We start from the raw sequence: 25,020 nt of genomic DNA, 5'->3' as shown, positions 1-25,020 counted from the left end.
CGCGAGACCCTGCCGTCTAACATATAACCATACATGGTACACAATGCAAGGTACAGATTTCTCTATCATCTCCCCCATGTTTATACAATATGTAAAACAAATGAAGTATGACAATATCAATATTGTAATGTTGCTATTCATAATCATGGTTAATAGGTTTTGTTTATGTTTTTATTGATTTATGCTGCTATGTCTATATATGTCTATGAAATTGAACTTCATTGTATCCAGTAGATTTTGTAGCTGTTACTTGGAAAGAAAGAGAATTGACAGAGAGGAGCCAAGCACGCACACTTAAGACTATAGAGACCCAGTGCTGCCTGCTGCCTCCTCATAGATAACGCAAAGAACATTATAGGCGTAACAGAGCCCGCTACATGTGCATCATGTAGGATGATTATGATTACATTTCTTTTGTTAATATTCAATCTTATTTAACATTCTCAATAGATGTGTATACTTATTTTAAATTTAACTATGCTCTGAGTTTTCGTGCGCAGAACAAACCAGAGGAGGGCAGCACAAAAACTGGTGAGGGCACACCCACCATCTCCCTCTGCCCTCCCGTTTTCGGATTGGCATTTTGGGGCGTACACTGATGAACAGAAAGAGTAACACAGATGTCTCTGCGATGTCTTCCGACACATTTCACTAATGTGCACTTGAACGCCGCTGTGTCTTGTCTCCGTGTCCTATGCAACGTCGCAGGAAGAGCCTGTTAACGTGTTTCTTGGTAAGTTTGTTGCACGAAGTCAAATGATGTTCACACAGCGTGAAGCCTTCTGCAGCCAATACGCTAATTTAACTCTTAGCAGTTATGATGCTGAACAGTTTTAGCATAAACTACCAACTAGTTCACGGCTAGTTAGCTGAGTTTTACTAGCTTTAGCTAGCAGCAGCCCTCAGGAAAGTGCGTGACGTTTTTTTTTACTGTTAGTTTCGTTTTCTAAGCTGGTTTGTTAAATTATCGTCTCTCAACCTGATGTGACCTTACATCTCAGTGCAGGAATGTCTTTAAGTGGGTTTAAACCAAACGGTTAGGTTACAATATTTTACAATACTTAAATATACAATACTTAAATACTAAAACAGAGTTTCGATTGAAATGAAAACATCTGTATCAAATTGGCTAATATAGCACACAGGACGTTTGCCAGAGCATCACAAAAATTATGTTTATGACTGAATAATCAAACAAAATGACAATTATCAAATTATGCTGCCAAACAGTAACTCATCATAACTCATCAGTCATCAAAACACAGTCTGCAGTGGTCAAATCCTCCAGACTATACAAGAAAAAACATGTAATTCATGCAAAGGTCAGAATTTTTAAATGACGTAGTAAAAAGTGACTTTTGATAACTATACATTGTTGAATATACTGTAGGCTATATATAACGTAGCTAGATTCTGACTTTACAGTAAATCCTACATTCATACAAGACAAAGTGATGGTTGTGATTGTATATTACTGTTTCTGTTCTGTATCGACCACAACTTTTTTATTCAAGATATAAAAACCTTAGATATTTACATCACTTTTAAGTATAATAATGCAGTAAGCTACAGTAATGCTGTTTAGCGTTCACACTACTGACACTCACATCATTTTGACACCAATCTAAAGGAAAGAGCACTGATTTCTTTTTCCTTTTTTTCTATTTAGTGGAGTAGAGTAGTGGTCAAATAATTAGTAATTATGTTGCAATGCTGCTGACTAGGGCTGCAACTATCTGTCTTGATCAAATGAAATCCAAAACACCGTCCCATCCATCTTTCTCACCTGCATTGTGGTGAAGTCTGGGTAAACGGGAGGTTGGGTATTATGTTGTGATAATTGGCCCCTCGTCCCCGGAGCATGAAGCATAAACCCTCTGCTCTTAGGAGAGGAAAGGGTGGACTCTGAAGTTGAAACCCTGAAGTTGTCCATCTGTGACGATGAAGTTGAAGTTACCAGGCAGAAGAGACAAATGAACACGTGCATAGGGCGGAAAATCACAGATACAAGTCCAACAAAGTCAAGCATTTCTTCAAGTCATTCTTTAATTGCTGGGGGAACCTCTGTCTGTCTGAGATTGGTTTGAGACTGCCTTTAAATCTAACTTTCAAATTTTTTATTCAATAAATTTTTTAGTTTTAATCTTGCATCCCAATCCTGCTCTTTAACATTTACTATTGTTTATACATTTATTAACAGCTTGATTCTACTTTTATGGATGTTGCATGGATTGAATTAGCTTTATCGACTGTTATGTTATTAATCAAGATTGTGATGCTATATGATTTTATAATTGCTGACTCTTCATATTGTTGATTTGGATTCCTACTGCATGGTTTGACCTGTGACCTTGCTAAATCTCTGATATTCACGGATTGGATTTGCTTAATCTTGACGTCGTTTGAGCGATTGATAACAGACAAGATGTGACTTTGAATGAATGCATGAATTGAACATTTGCTCTGCCGTAGAATTTGATAGATTTCATTAATTTACTTTGCTGATTTGACTACCGATTGAAACTGCTCATTTATTTGATGTTTAAAAAAAGATTATTGTTATTCCCCAAGTATGGTTGTACAGTGAGGATGTGCATTTTCTTCTCTTCTTGAAGCTTCAGTAAAGTGAGACGGTTGCAGCACACAGCGATCTCAGTTGACAAGTTTGTTTTTCCAGAAGTCAAACATCCTAAAGTCTGTGTTCATATAGACACACTTTAGGATTTGATTAGAAATAAGTCCCTTGATTCCAAGACTACTGTGACTGTTGTGAGTCATTGTATTAATATGCACAAATGCTTGTGTGAACTTGTGAAAGATTAAAGTGCTTAGTGAGTGTTATAGAAAACATGTTTTTGAGTTTGAACAGTATTTGTGAAAGAGGAACAACATCACAGCTGTTGAGAAAGAGAAAGAGAAAGAGTATTCGCCCCACTCTTTGGGGTTCACTCCCTGCAGCAGCTTGTATGTCTGTGTCGAGTGTGCCATGCAGAGTTAAATGAGTGTGACAATATTGTACTGAGAATTGTCTCTTTCCTCATTGAAGTGAAATGCAAGAGGTAAATTATTTACACTTAGCATTTTCTTCTTTTTTTCAGGAAACACTGCTACTGTGATGGATCTCCAAAGCCGTCTCAAAAACGCACTAAAGGACAAATATCATGAAACATATTCTGAAAACTTGCTACTTCCGCCAAGACTTTGCTACCGGAAGCTCAATAGGGACTATGCATTACCTAGTTTGTATCAGCATGAATTTAGATATGTTGATAATTCTGACCTTCATACTTGGGTTGTTTTTCAAAACGTCCCGCTGGCAGATATCTTATCATGTGACTGCAGACATGGCAGCAGCAAAAGAACAGTCATCACTTTAGGAGTGTGTGGAGTTGGAAAAACCACAACGGTGCAGAGGTGTGCTCTGGAGTGGGCTGAGGGAAAAGCACACCATGACATCCACCTCCTGTTTCCTCTCACTTTCTGGGAGTTAAATTTGCTAAAACGCAAATTGAGCCTAATTGAACTACTCAAGATGTTTTACCCGGAGTTGAAGGAGCTCGATGCTTCCAGCCTAAATGAAAACAATGTTTGGTTTGTCCTTGACGGATTGGATGAGTATCGTCTCAAGCTAAACTTCTGCTGTCCAACAGTGAGTGATGTTTCTGAAGTGTCCACGGTGGATAATCTAGTGACCAATCTGATCAGGGGGAATTTACTTCCCAATGCTCATATATGGATAACGACCCGGTACGCAGCGGCAACAGAAATCCCTGATTGCTTTTTGCTTAAAGAGACCGAGGTGCAAGGGTTCAGTGATGAGCAGAAGGAGCAGCACTTCAGGACAGTTCTCGGTAGTGATGCCCTCACCAATAAAGCCATTGACCACGTGAAAATATCAAGGAGTCTTGACTTCCTTTGCCAGATACCTCCAATCTGCACCATCATGGCGACTGTACTGAAGAATCATCTGACAACAGATGATGGGTTTAAAATCAGTCCCTTGACTCTAACCCAGATCTACACAAACCTGGTCCAAGTATCAAACATGGATGTTTTTGCCAAGCTGAAAAAGCTGGCACTGTTCCGGATGGAAAGGGGAACCGTAGTGTATGAGCATGACCTTTTAGAAAGTGGATTACGTTTTGGGGAAGCATCAGCTCTTTCCAGAGAGTGTCCACTTGTGTTGAGAGAAGAGAAGGGGCTGCATAATACCACAGTTTTTCGCTTTGGTCACACAAGCATTCAGGAGTTCTTGGCTGCATCGTCTAAACTGGACAACATTGAATCAAGCTTTTATCAGTCCAATCGTTGTCAAAACCTGGTGGACCAGGCACTGCAGAGCCCTGAGGGAAGATTTGATGTCTTCCTGCGCTTCATCTTTGGTCTCATTAAGGAGCGTGCAACACTGGGGCCCACTGATCCGCTGTTTGACTACACCAAGAAGAAGATCCTGGAAAACATTTTGTCTTACAGTGCTGTGGGTCTGTTCCACTGTCTGAGAGAGTTTGACAGTCAAGCGTTACTAAGTGAGGTCAAGTTTTATCTGAAGACAGGCATCTCACCAATCCCTGATTTCACACCAATGCACTGGACATTCATGATCCAGAGAACCACAAATTTTGAGGGGATGCGAGATAGTTTTGAGATGCAAGTGTCCATGAGATGTGATGAACGACTCCTCAGGCATCTGCCAGTTATTTTGAAATCAAAGAAAGCTATGTAAGTTCACACTCACTGGATCCAGACTTTATCATTCATACATAGTGCATTTGAACATTTGTTCAACAACTGTTTGCTTTCTGTTCTAGAGGGAAAAAAAATAGAAATAAAATCTCACTTCCCAATTGTGGTATACAGATAGCTTCACTCATTTTGACATCTGCCAGTAAAATGGAGGTGAATGGACTTTTGTGCTGCTGAAAACATTAGAAATTATATTTGAAAAACTCAACAGCAATGTGTCTTACCCAAAACAATGCCCTGGTTATTCTGGATAATCCACACACCTCACTGCCAGATTTTATAGGGACCATTTCTTTGAAAATAGTTCTAAATGAAACATTTCACAGTGAGGACTGTGGATTATCCCGACTCTCCCGCGTAACTTATTTATTGCTTTGTGCATCACAAATCATATTAAATTTTCCTTCACTCTGTTGAATTTTCCAGAGGTGGATCACTCCTGGGCAAAATCAAACCCAAACTATCAAAACTATCAGCAACTACTAGTAAAATACAGAAAAAAAGCATTACTATGAAAAAACGGTGCCAAAACAAAAGAAAATGTGTCACTGTTAAAGTTCTTATGTGCATCCAGCAACAAATTATTAATAAGAGGTAAAAATGTATTTGATTTGTAAATGCTGTAATTTATGTTGTGTATTTGTTAAATCCCTTTTCCTTGTAGGTTGCGATTCTCGAACCTGACAGACAAGTGTTGTCCACTTTTAGCAGCTGTCCTGAGCACAAAAGAGTCATACCTGAGAGAACTGGACCTGGGATACAACAGCATCAGCGACGACGGGGTCAAGAAACTTGTGGAGGGGCTGACTGATCAAAATTGCCGACTGAAAATGCTGAAATTGCAAGGCTGTGAAGTGACCTCACAAGCCTGTCAATACCTGGCCACAGCCCTGAGACAGTCCCTGAAACTGCGAGAGCTGGATCTCAGCGGGAACGAAATAGGAGACGATGGACTGAAACATCTTGCAAACGGTTTGAGAGCTCCTGCATGCCACTTAGAAGCACTTAAGTAAGTGTCGGTATTGGGATAGAAACTAATCTGTGTTTTGATATAAAGAAATGAACATAAAAATCACAGAATTGGGCAACAAACAGATTTATAGACAGCTTTTTACTTTTTAATTCTACATATAAAAATATAAAGCATTTCTGTTATGTCACTGTCATTTTTTTTCATCATAGACTATCACAGTGCAACATTGAGCAAAGGGGCTGCCATTATCTGGCCTCAGCTTTGCAGAGCAACTCTAGCCACCTGAAAGTGTTGGATATGAGCAGCAACATGATCGGAGACAAGGGGGCCAATGAGATCTTCAAAAAATTTGATATATCACAGCTAACAAAGCTGGAGTGAGTATCTGTTATTATAAATGCATTCTCTTCTGCTTGTCAACATAAATGGATGCATTATCCGGTGAGATACTGCATCTCCTCATCTCTCTCTGGCAGGATGTACCACTGCGGCCTCACTAGGTTAAGCTGTGCACGTATTGGGGAATGTCTGAAGCTTGAAACCAGCAATCTGGTGGAACTGAATTTGAGCAACAACAACTTGGAAGACCCAGGGTTTGCGCTGATCTGCGAAGGCATGTACGCCTGGTGTCGTCTAGAAAAACTCAAGTAAGGACCTCTTTCTCCTTTGATTACTTCCTGACTGAAACAGAAGTTTAATTTTAGAATTTATATTTTATTTTTTACTGTTCCACTGTCTTAAGTGTAAGAAGTAAATTCTGCAGCATTCAGCTAAAATGCTCATACACTGACAACTTAATATCTCTAAAATGAAACTTCCTCTTCTCCCTCCTTAGTATTTCAAGTTGTGGAATCACTGGTGTGGGCTGCTTTTATTTGGCGAAGGTACTGTGTTCAGTCTCACAGCTCTACAGTGGGCTGATGCAGCAAACAGACTGGCAGGCAGTTGAGCTGAAAGACCTTGACCTCAGCATGAACTGCCTCAAAGACAACGGAGTCAAAGATATTGCAGCTGGATTGACGAATCCTTACAGCCACCTCAGAACTCTCAAGTGAATAGTTTTCAGAATTCTTCAGCACGCAGTATGTTGTTATTTTAGAAGCATGGCATACTATAACATATGTTTGTTCCATTTCAGCCTGAGCCACTGCAGTCTGACTGATGAGTGTTGTGCAGAGATTGCATCAGGACTTGCCTCAAAGGAAAGCATCAGTGAGCTGGACCTGTCGGGCAACGCCCTTCTAGATAAAGGAGTAAAGAAACTCTGTGTGGGACTCAAGAGCCCTCAGTGTAAACTTGATAAATTATCGTAAGTTTTTTTCATTACTTCTTGAACAAAAAATAACTAATTATTTATTAATGCCAGTCAAAACATTGGACCCAACATGGTCATGTAGTAAGTGCTTTTACTTTAAGTAACTAGCAGCTGGGAACTAGTTCTTTCATATTTCAAAAAAGGGCAAAAAATCACCAACACATGACTCCAGACGGCTTGTGAAGTATAGTCTGCAATCCACCGGCCCACAGTGGACTGAGATATTTATCCTTTGTTTTGGCTGACATGAGAGTGAATAAAACATTACAACATTTTAGTTTTTAGTCCTTTTAAAAAATGTATTGAGCCAATGTGAGCAATGCTGCAAGTCAACGAGCAAGACTGCTTAGCGGCAGTATTAGATTAGATGTTTTTATATTTGCATCATTGTGAAGAAGTGCTGTGATTCATCAGGTAATTGATTTTCCATAAAATGTATGTATATATTTAATAATGTATCTGTATTTCCCATCTGTGAAAATCAACAGTAGGCGTGAAGTTTTTACGTGGACAGATTGTAATGCATAGAGTGGCCAGTGCTGATGCATTCATGTTTGATATTGCCCCATGTCTGATATGAATTTGAATGAACTTCCACCCTGAAATGACCTACACATGCAAGTTAATAATAGAATCAACACAACTGAAAAGTAGGGTTGGGTATCATTTGAAATTCTTTGATACTAGTGCTGATTTGATACCTTTGTTTCTGTACCAATAGCAACACACTGTATTTATAACTTAAAATATAACCATGTTTTTCTACTAAAGAAAACAAAACTGAAGTAGCTGTACAAGAACTTTTCTACAAATTAAATACAGTCTAAAACTGAAAAATGAATAAACAAGACTACATATCTGACCAGACATTTGATGCCAACTTTCTGTATTTGGCACTTTTTGATACTTGGTGCTATGGACACCTTTCGTCTCGGGTTAGGGTTAGGGTTAGTCAGTCTCTATTTGAAAAGTACTAAAATTATAGTTCTGATCTTAATTGTCTTACTCATTGAACACAAAAACCAAATTATTTATTGACTCTAATTTATTCAGGTTATCTTTAAATATGTACTCATAGCTCCTCAGTGTTGTATCCAGTATATTAAAGGGGTACATTGAGCTGGTATCTGGTAACATCCTAAATACTTCTTTTCTGTTTCTCCCCAGACTGAGGAGTTGTGGCCTGAGCTCAAGAAGCATTCAGTTCCTGACCGCTGCCCTGAAGTCAAACCCCCAACATCTGACAGAGCTGCATCTGATGGGCAACAATCTGGAAGACTCAGGAATCCGAGTGCTTATGGAACTAACAAAGAACCAGAAATACTCATTGCATACAATAGAGTGAGTACAGATTTTAATTATTTTTAAAAATGCATATCAATAATAAGTTACAGCATGTATTCATGTCTCAGTTCTGCACCTTCTGTCCTTCAAAGATACAGTTGTATGCAAAAGTTTGGGCACCCTACAATCAGTACTTAGTAACACCCCCTCTGGCAGATATCACAGCTAGCAAACACTTTTTGTAACTAGATAAAAGTCTGTCAAATCTTGTATTTGGGATTTTCTCCCATTCTTCCTTGCCTCTAGTTCTGCAATATTTTGGGCTGTCTTGCATGCACAGCTCTTTTAAGATCTACTCACAGATTTTCAGTTATGTTTAAGTCAGGGGACTGTAGGGCCATTCCAAAACCCTCAGCTTGTGTCTCTTGACATTATCCTGTTGTAGAAACCATCCTGTTTTCAGCTTTAGCTTTTTTTTTTACAGACGTTGTGAAGTTTGCCTCCAAAATTTGCTGCCATTTAGTGGAATCAATTCTTCCCTCCACCTGTGCAGTATTTCCTGTGCCGTTGGCTGCAAAACAACCCCAAAGCATGATAGATCCACCTCCACTCTTAACAGTTGGCAAGGTGTTCTTTTCATGAAACGCTGTTCCTTTTTTTGCCAAACATACCTTTTGTGGGAGTATTAATACTTACTATTGTTTAATTACCTCGTTATTGGGGCACCACCTCCTTTTTGGTTAGGATTTGTTAGTGCCAGGAGGGAGCACTAACCCTTGTTCAGTTTAATCAATGAATCAGTCTCATAATCGTAAGTTCTTGTCCCAAACAGTGATCTCTGCTTACTGCAGCTCAAAGAAACAACCAAACACTTTTAGGATAAATGAAGACATTTATTAATAGCTAAACATCTTGAGGATACATGATAAAGCATAAAATAATATACACAAAATAATAAATAAAAAGAAAGTAAAATAAATAAATAAATAACTAAATAAATAAGGTCTATGAATGATAATAAAAATAATAAAGAAAATTATTATAAGAGTGGCTTGAAGTGCGTGACTCAAGGCTTAACATGACGTACCGGGAACGCTAAGGGGAAAGTTAATTCAGCTTCTCTAAATAAACTCTTAATTTGAACGTTATTTGACATAAACCTTGATCACAAAGCCATGTTATGCCTTACTGTTGAGGTGATGCGTCATGGTAGAGGCGTCATCTTGGCAGGTCCAGCGTTGTTTGGTGCAGCATCACCAGCGGTGTTGCAGTGAAGAGCCTGTATCAGCTGTGGGCTGCAGCATCTTCGTAGATGCAGAGGTGTTGAATGCTGGTAAGGAATCAAACCGTTTCAGGCTGCTTTGAAAGAGTCTTTAGGCTGGCTTCACTTCTGGTTTGCGTTATTGCTCTCAGAGTGCAGGTAGAGGTTCAGTTTCAAGCATTGTTGTTCTTCTTCTTCAGGAGTTCAAGTTGAGGATTCAGGCTTTAGTTGGCTTGTAATAACTTGAGTTGAATGCTGAATAAAGTTTTAGTCTGACTACGCTCAAATCTTCAGCGGTGTTTACGTCAAAATAAAATACTGTATATGTGTACTTCAAAATTAAATTACTATACATGGAAATCCGACACTTAATGTTACTAATAAAACAAAAAAATTAACTTTTTGCACTAAAAGATTAAATACAGATATATTTGGTTGAAAAACAAATAAAAGAAATGTCTTAAGAGTTTTCTTGAGTTCTTGGAGGCCAGCTCAAAGAGGAATCTCTTTTAGGCTGTTTTTATAAGTGAAGATAAAACGGGAGGAGTTTTGGTGTGTTCTCAAGGGTTTTGTGCCAAATTATTGATGAATATTCAATTTCTTGTTCAAGGGGCTTTAGGTGTGGCTGGTGCTTTGCAGCCTGCGTCTCCTGAAGTAAAGGAATTTGGGGAAATCCAATTCTGAGTTTTTACATGCAAAACCTCATACTTCAAATCATTGTTGCCTATTATTTGACATTAAAGCTGTAAACACATTCTTTTCATAATGTTCAAGCATTTCATGATATTTTCTGATTAATAACGGTCCTGCAGCTTGTATCATATTCGTAAAACCAGTAAAGAAACAGTTAAGCAGTTTACATGTTCATAATAAGTCAGTTCTTCTAATAACAAATATTAACCTTCATATTAACACTTCATGATGCCTAAGCATATAACCTTTACTGATTCAACTTTCTCAAACTATTTACACATCTTAAACCATCTACTGAAATAAAGTTTAATACTATAGTGAAAGGAAATAAAGCGAGGCCACACTTATGCGATTAGATTACTTTCAGAAACGTATTTAAATATAAGTTGAACACAACCCTTACTTCATAATATAAAAACATTCAATGTGACTATTGTTTAACAATAAAAGAAAACTTTAAACTCAAATCCTTCAAACATTATATCTTTACATTCTTATTAACTCAGAAACTTCATTCTAAAATCTAAGTCTTATATATCTTTAATAGATAGTCATACACCTATGAAAGTTATACCATTCTTCTTGTATTTACATGACAAATAACATGATATAAGTTGCATAATGATTAGACATTTCATTTACATGAATTTCAGGTTTGCCTCAGATTGCAGGGAGGCTTCACAAAGTCCTCAGGAATATGGGTTAGTTTATGGCTTTGGTGATAAGAGTCTGTGTTCCATCTAGGTGGGAGTTATTTTTCTCCAGTCCAAGTGGCCTTTAGGGTCAGTTCATGCTTTTAGTTTGTGTCATAATTCAACTTATCGAAATGGTTTCTTAGGAGGTCTTTCTGAGTCTGTTGAGCATCACTGATCAACCCCCACTTAAAGGGTTACAAAGGTCAGTTCTGCAGGCCGAGGGTCTGCTCTTACGAACTTAGAAATCCAGGGAGTCTGTCTCTTATTTTCCTTAAGAATCAAAGGTTAATTAACACAATTAAAGAACAAGCGGTTGTCCTCCTACACTTTACTGATTGTGGCCAAAGAGATTTATTTTAACTTCATCAGTCCACAGCACTTGTTTCCAAAACGCATCAGGCTTCTGTGGATGTTCTGTTGCTAACTTCTGACGTTGGATTTTCTGATGAGGACACAGGTAAGGTTTTCTTCTACTGACTTTCCCATGAAGGTTTTGTTTGTGCAAGCATTTCTGCACAGTGGAACGGTGCACCACCATCCTTGAGTCTGCTATGTCTTCCTGTAGGTTTTTTGCATTCAAATGGGGATTTTGATTTGCCTTTCTGACCAGCATCAAGCAGTTCTCTCAGAGTTTTCCTGATCTTCCAGATTTCATCTTGACCTCCACAGTACCCCTAAACTCCCAACTCTTCATGACATTTCGCAGTGTGGAAACTGCAAGCTGACAACACTATGTTATCTTCTTGTAGCCTTTCCCTGCATTGTGGACATCAATAACTTTCATTTTCAGTCTTACACAGCTGCTTAGAGGAACCCATGGTTGCTGAGTGTTTGCACAAGGTTTGAAGAGTCAGAGTATTTGTAAAGCTTTGAAATTGGCACCAGCTGACATTTCCTAATGGCAATTGTTGACATGCCTCAGGCCTAACGAGCTGATTAAGGTCTGAGACCCTGTAAAAGGTCTGACTCTGATGAAGACACAGTAGTGTTGAAACGTTAGTCTGTTTGCACAATTAAAGGCTGCAAATTAATCTGTGTTCTCCAGTCCCTTTTGTTCTCTGGATGTTGGCTGTCCTTGAACTGAGAAGCACCTGATTCAGCTGCATTTTGCTGGAAGATGCGCAGAGAACCCTGTTTTACCTTGTAAAAAGAATCTGAGACTTCAGAATCTTTGGGTGCCCAAACTTTTGCACATGCCACAATGATGTTTTTATTTTTGTTCGATTTATGACATAAAGTATCTATGCATTAATATTTGCAGAAAATATTGTTTTTTCCATATTATAGAAAGGCAATGTTTACATTTTTTTAAAATTAAAAAATCAACAAAATATGTTATTTGCGAAGGGGTGGCCAAACTTTTGCACTCAACTGTATATATTTGCAGTCTATAATGACTAGCACATCAATTCTAACTGCAAAATGTTACTTACTGCCAGAGTCACTCCCAGACGCATTCAAGTCTTGGCTTGTTTTTATCTTACAGTGTCTCAGCAGATTGAGGAGACAGGCAGAATGCAGAGAACACAGGCTGCTCAATCTGGCTTCTGGTCCATGTAGTCATACACCATCAACTTGATAATTTGAAGGTCATTGTGTTTCAGCACATAGTGTAATTGCAGTATCTGTTCTTTCCACGTTTGTTTCATTCATTTGGCTTTATCTGCTCTGTTTAAAGATTATTTTCAGAAACTATGTGGATATAACCAGTGAGTTTTTTAAAGCACACAATTTATTTTTTATTTTTTTATTAGCACTTTATGTATTTCTTTTTATCCAGTGCCTTAGTGTTAAACTACACAAGTTAAGTATACAGTACAGTACTTAAAAATGTGAAGGAACTGAATGATGAATTGTCTCAAGTACTGATTTATCTGTTCATATTGAATTGAATTTTTCTGTCCCTACAGTGTTTTTGTCATGTATCATACACACTGATGGATCTGAAACAAGAGAACATGTAATCTCTGTGACCACAAAATAAATACAGGTCTTCTTGCTGAAAAATGTGCAGAGCTGACTCATTTCCTTGTTGTAGCAGCCCTCCATCTAGTGGTCAAACCTAGTAAGTTCAGTAAGTGACGCGTTTGACGCCAGTAAACACAGCGGTACTTAACTGCGTCTGTCAGAGCAGCACAGCAGACAGCATCCCCTGTGTCATCGCAGTGAACCAGTGGACGCACTTCTGAGGGAAAGGTAGGACATTTTCCGGTGGGACACAATAACAAACTATTGTTTGCGTTCTGGAATAGACATATTGCAAAGGCTTAGTGATTTCAGGCACATCTGTAATAGTGGTTATGTAACTGCATTATACTAAGACTCGAAACTGATGGTTGAATGTTGTGTGGCACTGATGTCATGGTAATTTGATCAAAGCTAGTGCTGCCAAAAAAGTGCAGAGGGGTCTGGGTGGTACTGTAGCTCTGGCTAGGCCGGTGTGGCGCAGTTTCAGCGGAGAAATATCCCACTTGACAGTCATTCGGGAATCATCTCTGTCGACCATCATTCTGCTGCCACAATCACATAAAGTGCTGTGTTGCTGTTTGTAGATGGGCGCTCAGACATGCAGACAGTTACGACGCCATCAGCTCTGCAGTGCAATGCCTGTTCATTGCGGTATTGTCTCGCATAAATGTCCTTTACTGGCAGTATACCTGGACACTGACTCATTTTAATAGGATATTCAGATCATCTGTAATGTAGATTTATGTTATTCAGTTTGTGCCGTCATGTCAAAGCCACAAATGAGCGGCAATCATCAGTAGATTATCAGGTGTATGGGTTGTTGTCCAGTGATGCTACTGTGAAGAATTCAGCATGGTTGTCTTTGAAATTACAAACAAACACAGAAATCTCGTTGAATATGGGCTTCTTTTATTCTCTCGTGATGTGAACAGAGCAGTAAGAAGTCTAAAATAACAGTCATTTTCCCCCTGAAAGCCCAAACATGCAGTAATAACAGGCGGCGTAATCAGAGAAAGTTCAGTCAGCGCAGGTTGAAATCCAGCCGTGTGCGCGCGCACGTGTGCGTGTGCCACAGCGGCAGAGTGACGACGCAACAATAAACTGGTGTTGCTAGCTTTATCGATTAGGTTATTCACTAATTATCTCACTTAAACGAAGCAAACGGTAAGGTAAGGGGATAGATTGATCCAGTCTATTATTTATGTGGGTGCTTCTGTGTTCAGTATTATAATTTTGAATATTTTCATTTAACGTTAAATCTTAATTAGAAGGGAGTGACTCAATTATTTTATGCGCCATTTTTTTTTGCTTAAGGTTAGCTTGCTCGTGATAAAATAATGCAAAATGAAAGTTTAAGTCCCAGAAGCTAACTTAATGTACATATGGCTGGAATATAACGTTACCTTACTTCTCATTTACTGATAGTTTGCTTGTCGTCCAGTTTTCTTTACCGAGATAATGTTACGCTTTGGCGCGAAATGGCGCAATTTAACTTAAGGCTAACTTAACTGCTTATTGATTAAAGTTGATATAAATTCGGAAACTGGTCAGAAGAATGTAAACTCGTTATTTAGTTAACTATTTAGTTAGTTAGATAGTTAGATATGACAATTTTCACGTCATATATTAAAGTACTAAAGTTAGGACAGACCTGGAATACAGTAAGTAAAGTTAGCTGTATGCTTTAACATTAGTGGAGTAAGTTATTACTATTATTTATGTTAAATATCATTGAAAAGGTATGTTTTAAATGAATGGAGAGAGGTGGGGTTAACAGTTAAAGTCCCAGTGAAGTGAAAAATGTATTTTCCCAGTTTTAATCCTGTATCCCTGTGTTAATTGTTTATTTATCTTTTGTTATATGCCAACTGTATGTCAAAAATCAGTATCAGAGTATTTTTACATCAAAATCCCTGTGTTTTCTCTTCCCCTAAAACGGTTTCAAATGCTTGATGACTCATCCTGCATTCAGGTGTGTTTACAAAAGTCATCCAATAAAATATGACTTTGCGCGGGGAGCAGCCATACCCATTATATAAAACCGCACGTCACTGTTTGTGGGTCTAGTAGCTAACAGAGCAATATGGAGAGAGATAGGAAGAGATGTATGTTTGGATATCAGTTGGCAAAAACTTTGTTTTCATTTCCAAATGTGGCTGAGGTCTAATTCATTCATCTCTCCCTCGCTCTCCTCCTGATCTAACAGCAGGTGAAGGAGGTGTGTGTGGAGCCAACAGTCCTCTGTACCTCCATTTCTCTCTACTGCTCCCAGTCAAATGCGAATGATTTGATGTAAATCCCTCTTTTAACTATACACTGCTCAAATATTCTGTTTCACTGGGAAGTACGTCACAGTACAGAAGCTGAAGATACTCTAACTTCCATTTCATTGGGACTTTACTGCTCCCTCTAATTAGTGCACATCGTCATAAATTGAGACAGTGAGACTTCAGCGGCAGCCTCTTGCCTGTGAGCTTGAAATGCATACCTTTTATAGATGCACCTCTCGTCAAGTCAATGTGTAGAAACAGGTGAAGATATGTGTAACCAGTGCCAGTCTTTGCCATCCATTTTCCCTTGAGTGTCTCTGTAGATCTGAGATTCTACGCTACATTATATCACAACATAAAGGCAGTGATGCCGCTTTGATTTGATCACAGTCAACTTTATTTTTAATGCTTTTGTTCAGTTACAGACTTATAGAAACTCAATCACTTACAGGTGCAGGTCATCATCGTTTCACCTTATACTGCAGGTTAGCCACTAATGATACCTGTTATACCTAACACAGGTCGAACAAGCTTAACTCTGTAGGAGGTAAGGTGTTTGATTATTGCTTAATAACCGCACCATTATTCATTGTGTATATTTGTATTCTTTCTGAACTCAGGCAACAGTAGCATTATCAATATTGGTGGGATCATTACTGTTTATGTTATATGGGTACAAAATTGTGAGTTTAAGTGCACATTGAGAAGTGTGTGTGTGTGTGTGTGCATGTAAAGCTGTGATAGTTCTCAACAGCTACGGGTCATTTGTCTCATTAACTGTACCACTGGGATATCTTAGTATTTTCTAGAGTGAGCTGCCATGGGGAAGGAGAAGCTTCACATAAACATTGTGGTAATAGGACATGTCGACTCAGGCAAGTCCACCACCACTGGCCACCTCATCTACAAGTGTGGGGGCATTGACAAGAGAACAATTGAGAAGTTTGAGAAGGAAGCAGCTGAGGTATGACTCATATTATAACCACTTAAAATATGATTTTTAATGATTTTCTATTTCTGTGATTTTGTACCATGCTGTAGCTGTTCTAGAACAGTAGTATATTTTCTGTTTAACTGGGTGCCTTGTCTTGTCTATCAAGTATCATGTCTATACCTGTGTACTCTGTGCCCTGCTGCTGAACTGTTAGTAGGTGGTTAAGCCATAACTCTGTAAGCATTTGACACAAAAAACACTTTTATTTGATTGGCACCATTGCTAAAACATCTGTAGTAGTTCTGAAACAAGCTTTATCTGCAGCCTGGCTACTTTCTCTGAATTACAAACAGTGTGACAGAGCAATGCAGCAATTATCAGTTTGACTTTCAGTAAGGTTAGGTTGTCATAGTCCTGTGATAGTCTAGTGTAATTGCCTTATAATAAATAGTATCATTTTAGGCTTACTGTTTAGGTTATTACACTCATAATTTTTGAGGCCAGAATTTGCATTGTTAATTACCACCAAACCTAGAACACACAGAAAAGTTGAAAATATGATATGGAAAGTTTGAGTTTTATTAGTAGAATTAGTCAGTAATAAGTAATGTAACAAGTAGTCATTCATATTTTGTGTAGATTAAATATTTTATTACTTTATAAAATGTTCCATTACATGTAATTTATTACCTTTTTTCAACAACAATTCTAAGGATTGAAGTTATCATACTGATTTTTTTTTATTTTTATACAAAGTAAGTCCATCCTAGTCACAGTATCATAATTACAGTACTGAGATTTATGACTTGAAACAGTTTTACTATTATAGCATCAGTTATTCTTAAATTTGGAGCATTAATTAATAGAAATAGAAATTAATAAAAATTTTAGAGTTGTTCTGTGGAGGCGTGATGAAGATGCCATCGTGCACATATGTTTACATGTATTTAGAGATAGATTGCATCTGGAAGCATGCATTATAAATATGGTAAAAAGGCTTTGGACAAAAGTTTAGCAAAGGTATAGTTATAGTAAATAAAGGCTGCATGTCTTTATATTAATTTCCTCTCCCATTACCTAGATGGGAAAAGGTTCCTTCAAATACGCATGGGTTCTGGACAAGCTGAAGGCAGAGCGTGAGCGTGGCATCACCATTGACATCTCCCTATGGAAGTTTGAGACCAGCAAGTATTACGTCACCATCATCGATGCTCCAGGACACAGGGACTTCATCAAGAACATGATCACTGGGACTTCTCAGGTAGAGGGAGAGTGGGAGGAAAAGTAAAAAAATGAGAAAGTGTTTAAGGGAGAGAGAAAAGCATTGTAGGAAAACTGTTAATAGAGAAGGGACAGCAAAGCATTTCTGAAAGACCAGATAAAAATTTTGTTGGAGCATAGTAAAGAAATCACCGCATGCATGGCCAGGATTATATTTGTGTTTGAGTGCTTTTAGCATACCACACAGCTAATCTAAGGTTAGTTGAAAGGTTTCATCTTATCTCTCTCTCCCCCGCCTCTTTCAGGCAGACTGTGCTGTGCTGATCGTGGCTGCAGGCGTGGGTGAGTTTGAAGCTGGCATCTCAAAGAACGGGCAGACTCGTGAACACGCCCTCCTTGCCTACACCCTGGGAGTAAAGCAGCTCATTGTGGGCATCAACAAAATGGATTCCACTGAGCCCAACTACAGCCAGAAGCGCTACGAGGAGATTGTTAAGGAAGTCAGCACTTACATCAAGAAGATTGGCTACAACCCTGACACTGTGGCCTTTGTGCCCATTTCTGGCTGGAATGGAGACAACATGCTGGAGCCCAGCCCTAATGTGAGTGTGCTGGATGACATGTTGACAGTATATACAGAAACATATGGAATAAGGATAGTATGACCATGAAAACCCATCTGTTTAGACTTATATCTCAAGGGAGTGTGCATGGTGCAACTTCTTCTGCTTTTGGACCTTCTAATTAGTCCTAACAAAACTTATGTCCCTCCACAGATGTCCTGGTTTAAGGGCTGGAAGATCAACCGTAAAGATGGCAATGCTTCAGGCACCACACTGCTGGAGGCCCTGGATGCCATCCAGCCTCCTACGCGCCCCACCGACAAGCCCCTACGCCTGCCTCTGCAGGATGTCTACAAGATTGGAGGTGAGGGTGGTGTTGATGTGGGTGTCTGTGAAGGTGATAATTGTGCAGTTTGTTGTTGGGAGTACAGACTTGGAGGATGTAAGTGCTCCAATTATCAAGTTCTCCTAAAGTGTCAGTGGCACCAGATTATATGTTAAAAGTATTTTGGGAATGAGAGCACCTTGAGACAAAAAGAGCAGAGCTGAATGAGGCCTAGAAAGAATTCCCACTGGTTCATTATATCTTAAAGTGAGTGTCTGTCCTTTTTTCAGATCCCACAGTCTCATGGAAATGTTCATGCCTGTTGTTGAGACTTGAAACTATCATTTTACTTGTGGTCATTTTACAGGTAGCTGTGAGTACAGACTATATAAAATTGTAACCTTTCTCTCTGCCAGGCATTGGGACGGTACCAGTGGGCCGAGTAGAAACAGGAATCCTAAAGCCTGGCATGGTGGTGACCTTTGCCCCTGTCAACGTGACCACTGAGGTGAAGTCTGTGGAGATGCACCACGAGGCCCTGAACGAGGCGCTGCCTGGGGACAACGTGGGTTTTAATGTGAAGAACGTGTCTGTGAAGGATATTCGCCGTGGCAACGTGGCCGGAGACAGCAGGAACGACCCACCACAGGAAGCAGCCGGCTTCACCTCTCAGGTCTGCAAAGATGACTTATAGAGGATTCTGACCTTAATGCATGCATGTTCACGAGTCTGTGCATCTGCTTTACCTGAGTGCTTCTCTTTGCTTCAGGTAATTATCCTGAACCACCCTGGTCAGATCAGTGCTGGATATGCTCCCGTACTGGACTGCCACACTGCGCACATCGCATGCAAGTTTGCAGAGCTCAAGGAAAAGATCGACCGTCGCTCTGGTAAGAAGCTTGAGGACAACCCCAAGTTCCTGAAGTCCGGGGATGCTGCCATTGTGGACATGATCCCCGGCAAGCCCATGTGTGTAGAGAGCTTCTCTGAGTACCCACCTCTGGGTAAGTCACCAATCCCGCAGCAGGATTTCCTCTTGTGGGTGAAGCTGCAGTTCTCAAGTATAATTTGTTGGGTTTTAATCAAGGTCATTGTGAATTCAAATCAAACATTTACTTTGATGGTAACCTCACTGATGATGTGATGTTTTTGCATGATCCCCCCTCAGGGCGGTTTGCAGTCCGTGACATGCGCCAGACTGTGGCGGTGGGAGTGATTAAGGGTGTGGAAAAGAAAGCACCCACCAGCGGTAAGATCACCAAGTCTGCACAGAAGGCGCAGAAGGTCAAATGAACATTGTGCTGGGCTGCTGCCCCAAGCACTCACCATGGCCGAAGACACACTAACACCCCGCCCCTTCTGCACACCATAGTCAGCGTCTGGTCTATTATCACAATGCATCGCAAAAGCAGACGAAGGAAAAAAAATAGTACCACACTGTTAATGATTAACATGTTAACACACTGTTATATGTAGATTTTATTGTCACTCAGATTGTGACAGAACAACACAACAAATTTACATAACTGCTTTCTGGTTGTGTGCTGTTATAGTTAGAATTAAGCTGCTCGTTAACCTAGCCAACAAATGTAGCTGCTTAATAATAAATAAGGCAGAGATGTTCGTTTGCCTGGTCTTTGTTGAAGTAATGCTCTGTGTTCTAGCATTAAAAGAGATATGCTCACTAGCCAAAGGTAGATTGGCTGCTTACATGCTAACTGTTGCATTTTAGAGGAACAAGCTTCAGATAATCTTTGTCTGATTCCTGAAATCTATATGCCTCGCACTTTGCCTGTCTTAAACTCCTGTGCAGTAGCACTGTTAAATGTTACTGTTTAGTTCGTGCACCTTAATCAGTGTCATTTGTGAGCACATGTTCATAAGATTAAAGATGTTTAAAAGATGTTCCCTGTTTCATTGTCGTATCTGCTTTACTTCTATGCTCACAAACCACTGAAGAACTATACACATCAGTAAATGATGGTGAGAAAGCAAAAAACAAACTCTTATATGCTCTTCATAGAATTTCCTTTATTGATGAATGAGAATAAAAGTTCACTTGCATTTTCATTACATTACAGGCTTCATTAATCTAACTGAGATTATTACTAGCGTGTAAATATGTGCACATAATTTAAATAAATTAAAAGAAATGAGACAGAATGTTAACATATCAAAGGCCTGTTTTATGCCCAGTAGCAAAATGATCTCTGAATAAAAAACTGCAAAATGTCTGAGGTCAGAACATTTACAGAGAGGGAAAATGAAGACAGTGCAACCGTGTCTGTTCAGAGGAACCTAATGCACTTGTCAGGAAATTGCAGATATGGAGATGAATATGTACCACAAAAGCAAGGCACCAATATACTGTATGCACTGAACATTTTGTAGACTTAATGTCAGTGCTGGGGTCTTTTTTTTTTCTTTTCTTTTTTTTAAACTTCTGATGCAATCATTTTGAACTTTAAATAGTGATTTTTCTTAATGATTCATTCTCAGTTATAAACAGGTTTTGATATGACAACCTTTTCATGCAAAATATATTTAAATATCTTAAGGAAAGTAAAATTCAGTTCCACATTTGAAAGCAAACTGACCCCAAACCTCCTTCACATATTCTGGTCTTTGCTATGGGACTTCAGATTATATTGAGGTACTGTTAGCTAATGCTGATTCATCACCACTGAGGTTTTAGATGCTGTATGATTAGTATCCACCTGCAGCTTATGTAATAGTTTCCCTACAACCTGGAGAGGACCACTTGACATTCCCTGATGCACCTGATTCTGTACCATGCAAGAGGAAGAGGAAAGTTATTAGTCATCTTGATGTCACTGCTCAGCAGTTCAAGCAACAGGTGTTCTGCTCATACTAATAATGATATAAGCAATACATTCTGCAGCGAGTCCACTCCAAACAAACAGAAATCATCTCACATTACAATGAATGAAGAAAAGCAAACTTTGACCATGGTTTAAACAGACACCTTCCTTTCATGACAAAAAATCTGAACATTTCTTTCAATTTATATTTTTCTGAACCAAAACAAAGTGCTTTGATAATACACCTTACAAAATGACAGACTGCCTATAAACCAAAAAAGTAACATTCAAGTTGTGTTTCAATCCATGGCTGTCGTCGGCTCAAAAACCAACTGACTGGTGCATAATTGATCTGAAAATAAGCAGCGTCTGCTCCTTGTTGCGCTCCTCTGGACTGTACCTTAGACTGCAGAGTTAGAGTCCACAGTGTAATGGACATGTAGCATCACAGCTGGCCATGTGTGTAAATAAGCATTATTACCTGTACATGTGCATGTATACAGGTGCATATGTGTGTACACTTGTATACAAACGTTTGGGCACCCCTTGATAAATAACATATTTTGATGATTTTTTTAAAAAAAGAAAAAACGTCTTGCACATGCCACAATGATGTTTTTATTTTATTTTTTAAATTTTTGTCCAATTTATGACCTAAAAACCAACTATGCATTAATGTTTGCTGAAAATATTGTTTTTTTTTCCGTATCCTAGAGAGACTGTGATTACATCTTTTCAATTTAAAAAAATCACCAAAATATGTTATTTAAGGACTGTATCAGTGGTTCTGCTTGTTTTAGCCAATTTACTACAAGTAACTACAATGTACAATTTGCACGGCGCTTTGTTTAAAAAATGTGGGTGTTTCAAGTCTGCATGTATTCTTTGTCAGTGACATCATTGGCAATGCAGCGCTGCCTTTTCAAAACTATCTGCACATACACTGCGTAATCACACAATGATAATGTAACAATGTAAAAATGTGTGAAGCTAATTTTCTCTGTGATGCATCATACACTTCAAGTCTGCTAATTAATATCCATACCATTACAGAAATGAAAAGAAACCAATGGTTGCTTGGAACTGTTGGAAGAATTCATTAGAAATATGAAGATGTGCCGCCTGCATTCCAAGATGGCAATGAACTTTAGTAGATAAAACTTGCTAATATACCATAATGATCTTTTTATTGTGAGCAACCTAAGTCATTGGTTGAGGATAGTAGTTCATATAATTTGACAATATAAACTTTAAGAGGTGATCTGTTCTAAAATGGACAGGATATTTTCGAAATAAAACAGAAATAGAGACAAGAACATAGAATGAGTTCATTAAGTTTGGCCATGTTGAGTTAACATTCATTTCTCTATGGCAGCCTTTCATGTGATCAGCAAGACAGGAAACAGATCTCATTTACATGTGCACATGTAAGTATTCAAGCATTTTTTAATTATTGTGACAGATGTGCGTGTTAGGTGTCCATGCCTTCCTACGTTATTGAATGTAAACTGTATCTTGCTAATCCCAGTACTTTTGACTGAAAACATGCAACGCTCATGCTGTATCTCAAGTTCACATATCAACCAACCATCTTTCAGGATCAAGTTTAGTTGGCTTTGTTAAATAGCGAAGTCTCAGGTTTTGGGGGTCTGTGTTCCCATTTTACAAGCCTTCATCTTTTATCTCAGATTTGTCAATCATATCTTAAAACAAAGAATAACTCATGCAATGATATAGCATACAGTATGTGATCAGCCTGTGTGAAAATACTGTGATTCTGATCAAATCGATCAACATGAAAATAAACAAAAAGGGACCCCTTGTCATATTCCCGCCCTCCCACTCCCCTCCAAAAAGGATAAAAACCGTCTCTGTGAGGTGAGATTTGGGTGCCTTCCAAGCATGTAGCTGGTCTATTTTAGCCGTACGTGTGGCATATTCAGCAATTCGGTGCTGCCAGCAGAGGGTGAGGATGCATGACCAGTGGCCAGACTACGGTTAGAGCCCCGGGACCCTGTCCCTGCTCTGCCCCCTGTCCTCAGGAGCTCAGAGGAGTAGGTGTGAGCCTCAACAGTCCCCTGAGACAGGAAGTCAAATCCCTGCGTCTCTATGTCCCTGTCGCTGATAAAGAGGTCCTCCTCCCCCCATCCACCACCACCACTTCTTTTCATTCTACCATCACGCCCTCCTCCCCCAGGGTCTTGGCTACAGCTGTGAAAGCCAACGGGGGAGTCACTGCATGTACTGGGGCTTGGAGATGAGAGGCTGTGGTGGGCATCATGGGCTGTCCCCGGGGCTGTCTGCATCAGGTTCTGCACTGACATGGACTTGCCCAAGCCTCGGTCCACCTGGCTGGGGCCTGAGCAGCAGCTGAGGGCTGGTGGCACCAGGGGCTCCAGCTCCAGGCTCATATGTCTCCTCCAGGAGCCCTCGTCTTTGGTGCTTAGTCTGCCATTGCTGTGGCCCAGTCTGCCCAGCCCCAAGCCAAGGCCGAGGTCCTCCCCAACACTGCTGTCCTCCGTCTGCGTCCCTAGACCTCCACAAAAGTCGTCCATGTCTGGGGACGCTTCTGTGGAGGTTGCTCGCATCAAGCTACTCGGGCCCCCGCTTCGACTTGGAGGGGGCGGTGGTGGAAGCCTCGCCAGAAGAGGAAACCCTCCGTCTACCACTACTACTCCTCCGCCCCCGCCACTGCTGACACTATTTGGCGTGAGGATGGGTGGAGAGCTTCCCACAGCCTCATCATTGCCACTTTCAGGCGTGGTGGCCTGAGCCTGCGTATGATGATGGTGGGGATGATGGGGATGATGATGGTGGTGGTGGTGATGATGATGGTGATGAGGGAGCGGCGATGGGCTGAAGGAGGAGGATGCATGGCCGGAGGGAGGTGTGGAAGAGGAGGCATTGAGATTGAGGTTGAGCTCGTTGTGTGGCGCAAGGATGAGATGGAGTCCTCCCTGGGAGAGGTGGGAGTTGGTGGAGGAGCGCATGACGCAGCCACCAGGGGGAGCCACTCCACTGTTGCTGACCTGGGTGGAGCAGGACAGGTCCTTGCTAAAGACGGAGGAGTGGTAGTCAGAGGTCTGTTCCAGCTCGAACAGGGGCAGAGAGGAGAGCGTGAGGGCTGAGGAAGAGCCTTTATGCAAGACCTGACGATAGATGTCGAGCAGGGAGTCGAGCTTTGACTCAATTGACTGAACCTATGAGGAGAGAACGGGAGGATGAGAGTGAGGAGTGATAAGTAAGCAAAAGAAGGAAGCATTTTAAAGCCACTATGTGTAGAATTATGTGATTATAACAGCTTTCAAATTGTGGCAAAAGTTTCTGTTTGTAGAAAAATGAGACAATCCTGGTAAAAAAGAAATGTAGCAGTTGTGTGTGTTGCTTTCAGCCCTTCAGTCTACCACAGTGTACTTCTTGATATCATCACTGGGAGGTGTCAAAGTTGGACGTTTTTAAATTCTACACACTGATTTCAACAGTGTATAATATTTACAATCACTGTAAAGCTGAAAAAAGTAAGTTTTGATTGCCTTCTTGCACAAAAAAGATCAAAATGATGGTCAAACAAAAGTAATGACTGCATTAAATGTGCAGATTGTTGAATAAAATTTGGACTAAAAAAAAAAAAGTAGTGATTACATCTGCACCAGATGCTGACATTTACCTTTCCATCCCTTTCATTTAATGCACCTATTTGCTTTCTTGCTTTCAGTGAGATTAGAAGAAAAAAGATGTCTTCGCGTTAACTGGCGCCAGGAGGCAATTAGCCTAGCTTAGCATAAAGACTGGAAGCAGGGGAAACAACTAGCCTGGCTCTGTCCAAAGTTCAAAAATTTGTTTACCAACACCTAAAGCTCACTAATTAAAGATGTTCTGTCTTGTTTGTATAACCTGCGCACCGACAGAAATGTAAAAATGACAATTTGTTGTTTTAGGGGGAGATACACAGT

The 25,020-nt window shown here is 39.8% G+C and overlaps 3 protein-coding genes across 6 annotated transcripts in view; 2 read left to right on the top strand and 1 right to left on the bottom strand.

The window, feature by feature from the left end:
* Positions 1–525: 525 nt before the first annotated feature.
* Positions 526–12,973, top strand: LOC122979238 (NACHT, LRR and PYD domains-containing protein 3-like). Its single transcript, XM_044346544.1, has 9 exons — positions 526–733; positions 3,099–4,719; positions 5,408–5,752; positions 5,926–6,093; positions 6,193–6,363; positions 6,552–6,767; positions 6,855–7,025; positions 8,199–8,372; positions 12,451–12,973. Exons 2-9 carry the CDS (start codon positions 3,116–3,118, stop codon positions 12,464–12,466), a joined length of 2,865 nt encoding a protein of 954 aa, XP_044202479.1. The 5' UTR covers positions 526–733; positions 3,099–3,115; the 3' UTR covers positions 12,467–12,973.
* A 79-nt stretch (positions 12,974–13,052) lies between these two features.
* LOC122979239 (elongation factor 1-alpha 1) lies at positions 13,053–20,150 on the top strand. Of its 3 annotated transcripts, none has more exons than XM_044346546.1 (8): positions 13,053–13,160; positions 16,002–16,166; positions 17,218–17,397; positions 17,663–17,959; positions 18,134–18,284; positions 18,662–18,918; positions 19,015–19,249; positions 19,414–20,150. In XM_044346546.1, the coding sequence occupies exons 2-8, from the start codon at positions 16,023–16,025 to the stop codon at positions 19,536–19,538; spliced, it is 1,389 nt and encodes a 462-aa protein (XP_044202481.1). In that variant the 5' UTR covers positions 13,053–13,160; positions 16,002–16,022; the 3' UTR covers positions 19,539–20,150. The 3 variants fall into 3 exon arrangements, with proteins under 3 accessions (XP_044202481.1, XP_044202482.1, XP_044202480.1); XM_044346547.1 differs by lacking the exon at positions 13,053–13,160 and adding an exon at positions 13,983–14,096; XM_044346545.1 differs by lacking the exon at positions 13,053–13,160 and adding an exon at positions 13,983–14,101.
* kcnq5b (potassium voltage-gated channel, KQT-like subfamily, member 5b) overlaps positions 20,008–25,020 on the bottom strand; it is a 120,139-nt gene continuing 115,126 nt past the window's right edge. For both annotated transcript variants that reach the window (XM_044346542.1, XM_044346543.1), the window contains one exon: positions 20,008–24,267. In XM_044346542.1, the coding sequence (XP_044202477.1) occupies positions 22,981–24,267 (1,287 nt within the window). In that variant the 3' untranslated portion in view covers positions 20,008–22,980. The remainder of the gene's footprint in view (positions 24,268–25,020) is intronic.

Source organism: Thunnus albacares, chromosome 3 (assembly GCF_914725855.1).
Source record: "Thunnus albacares chromosome 3, fThuAlb1.1, whole genome shotgun sequence".
NCBI lineage: Eukaryota > Metazoa > Chordata > Actinopteri > Scombriformes > Scombridae > Thunnus > Thunnus albacares.
The sequence above is the reverse complement of the archived record's forward strand: the minus strand, read 5'-3'. Positions and strand labels throughout refer to the sequence as shown.

Bases quoted from the DNA above. Each gene is read 5' to 3' on its own strand.
- LOC122979238 (XM_044346544.1), top strand. From the start codon at position 3,116: ATGGATCTCCAAAGCCGTCTCAAAAACGCACTAAAGGACAAATATCAT. The intron at 5,753-5,925 runs GTAAGTGTCGGT...TTTTCATCATAG, and splicing joins TGCCACTTAGAAGCACTTAA to ACTATCACAGTGCAACATTG. The intron at 6,364-6,551 runs GTAAGGACCTCT...CTCCCTCCTTAG, and splicing joins TGTCGTCTAGAAAAACTCAA to TATTTCAAGTTGTGGAATCA.
- LOC122979239 (XM_044346546.1), top strand. From the start codon at position 16,023: ATGGGGAAGGAGAAGCTTCACATAAACATTGTGGTAATAGGACATGTC. The intron at 16,167-17,217 runs GTATGACTCATA...CCCATTACCTAG, and splicing joins TTGAGAAGGAAGCAGCTGAG to ATGGGAAAAGGTTCCTTCAA. The intron at 18,919-19,014 runs GTCTGCAAAGAT...TCTTTGCTTCAG, and splicing joins CAGCCGGCTTCACCTCTCAG to GTAATTATCCTGAACCACCC.